The following is a 1,222-nucleotide window of genomic DNA, read 5'->3' on the forward strand; positions in this document are numbered from 1 at the left end:
AACTATTTGTGGGGTACATTATAGTTATACTATATGTCTGCGTGTGTAAAGATGTTTTACACCTTCAGTGCTCAATTTCGTACGCCAATCTGTGAGTTATCACACAAAATGATGTATCATTCACATTAGCACTACAGCGGCATTTACGACGGCATATTTATAGGGCAAAATAAAACAAGGATGTATATTCATGCTGGCCATAGACTTCGATACAACACTTTATATACCACATTCTAAATATAGCGCTCTGTTGTTGTTCTTTTGTTGTGGTTTTGTTTACAGACTCAACAACGAGCACGAGCGAGCGATCCGATGCAGCAACACTCCCCACGCACGCAGTAGGCTTAGTACCGCTTAACAGCCGAGAAGTACAAATAACTGAGGTACGCGACAACAGCGCAATAAGATCGGACGAGACTCTCTCAAACGTTCACACGGAGTCTATGTCCCACCCCAGACACCGACTTCTGCACGTGGCGTCACCCACCATTATCCTGGGGACGCTGGTGGGTGTGTATGAGCTAATCATGTGGTTGGGTCTAGCGTTCGGGGGCGCAGAGGCATTTGCCACGTGGCTTACTAATTTCGACGAGACTATCAGTGGATTGGCGGCCCAGATGTGGAAAGCTATCGATTGGACCTAAATATTCTTCGCAGCAAGTAGTGCTATGAGCGGCTTTGTACTGGCACTGTCGACGTCTTCGATCTTTTGGTATGCAACGCGTACACCCCGTACCGAACTTCTCGGACAGTCTGCCTTACTTTCCACTCATTAACTGTGTATAATCGCACTCGATAGTGTGCATAACAGCACTATACAGTGCATAGTGAAACTCTGTTGTTTTAATATTGTACGTATTTAACTACCCTCACAATTGAACATTGCACACAATCCGACTCCATAGGCCATCGATGATCTCCAACGGCTTCTGGATGGCTCCCTGGGCCATATACTTGGGCATGAACAGTGACTACGATAGCGCTCGGGGATGAGAGTACGCAGGCGTTGTATTTGGTGGTGTTAACATAGTCAACTTTGCCGCCATGGCTGTGATCGTGATATTCCTACTGTTCATGGTCAATTTTATGGACCCCAAGACACACAGCCAACGCATGCCAAGGTGCGTTCCGAAATGGTTCGAAAGAAGTCTATACGAATTATGACCTTCATACATAGCAGACGGATGCATGAAAGTGAAATAGATATATATTGTATATATGA

The 1,222-nt window shown here is 45.4% G+C and overlaps 1 protein-coding gene across 1 annotated transcript; it reads left to right on the forward strand.

Annotated features, from left to right (window-relative positions):
• Positions 1 to 282: 282 nt before the first annotated feature.
• Positions 283 to 644, forward strand: SARC_16619 (hypothetical protein; the record flags this gene model as incomplete). The annotated part of the gene is made up of 1 exon (XM_014289275.1): positions 283 to 644. A coding segment is annotated over one exon (362 nt), but the record flags the coding sequence as incomplete, so codon positions are not given.
• Positions 645 to 1,222: the final 578 nt, after the last annotated feature.

This window comes from Sphaeroforma arctica (assembly GCF_001186125.1).
Source record: "Sphaeroforma arctica JP610 unplaced genomic scaffold supercont1.8519, whole genome shotgun sequence".
In the NCBI taxonomy this organism is placed as follows: domain Eukaryota; class Ichthyosporea; order Ichthyophonida; genus Sphaeroforma; species Sphaeroforma arctica.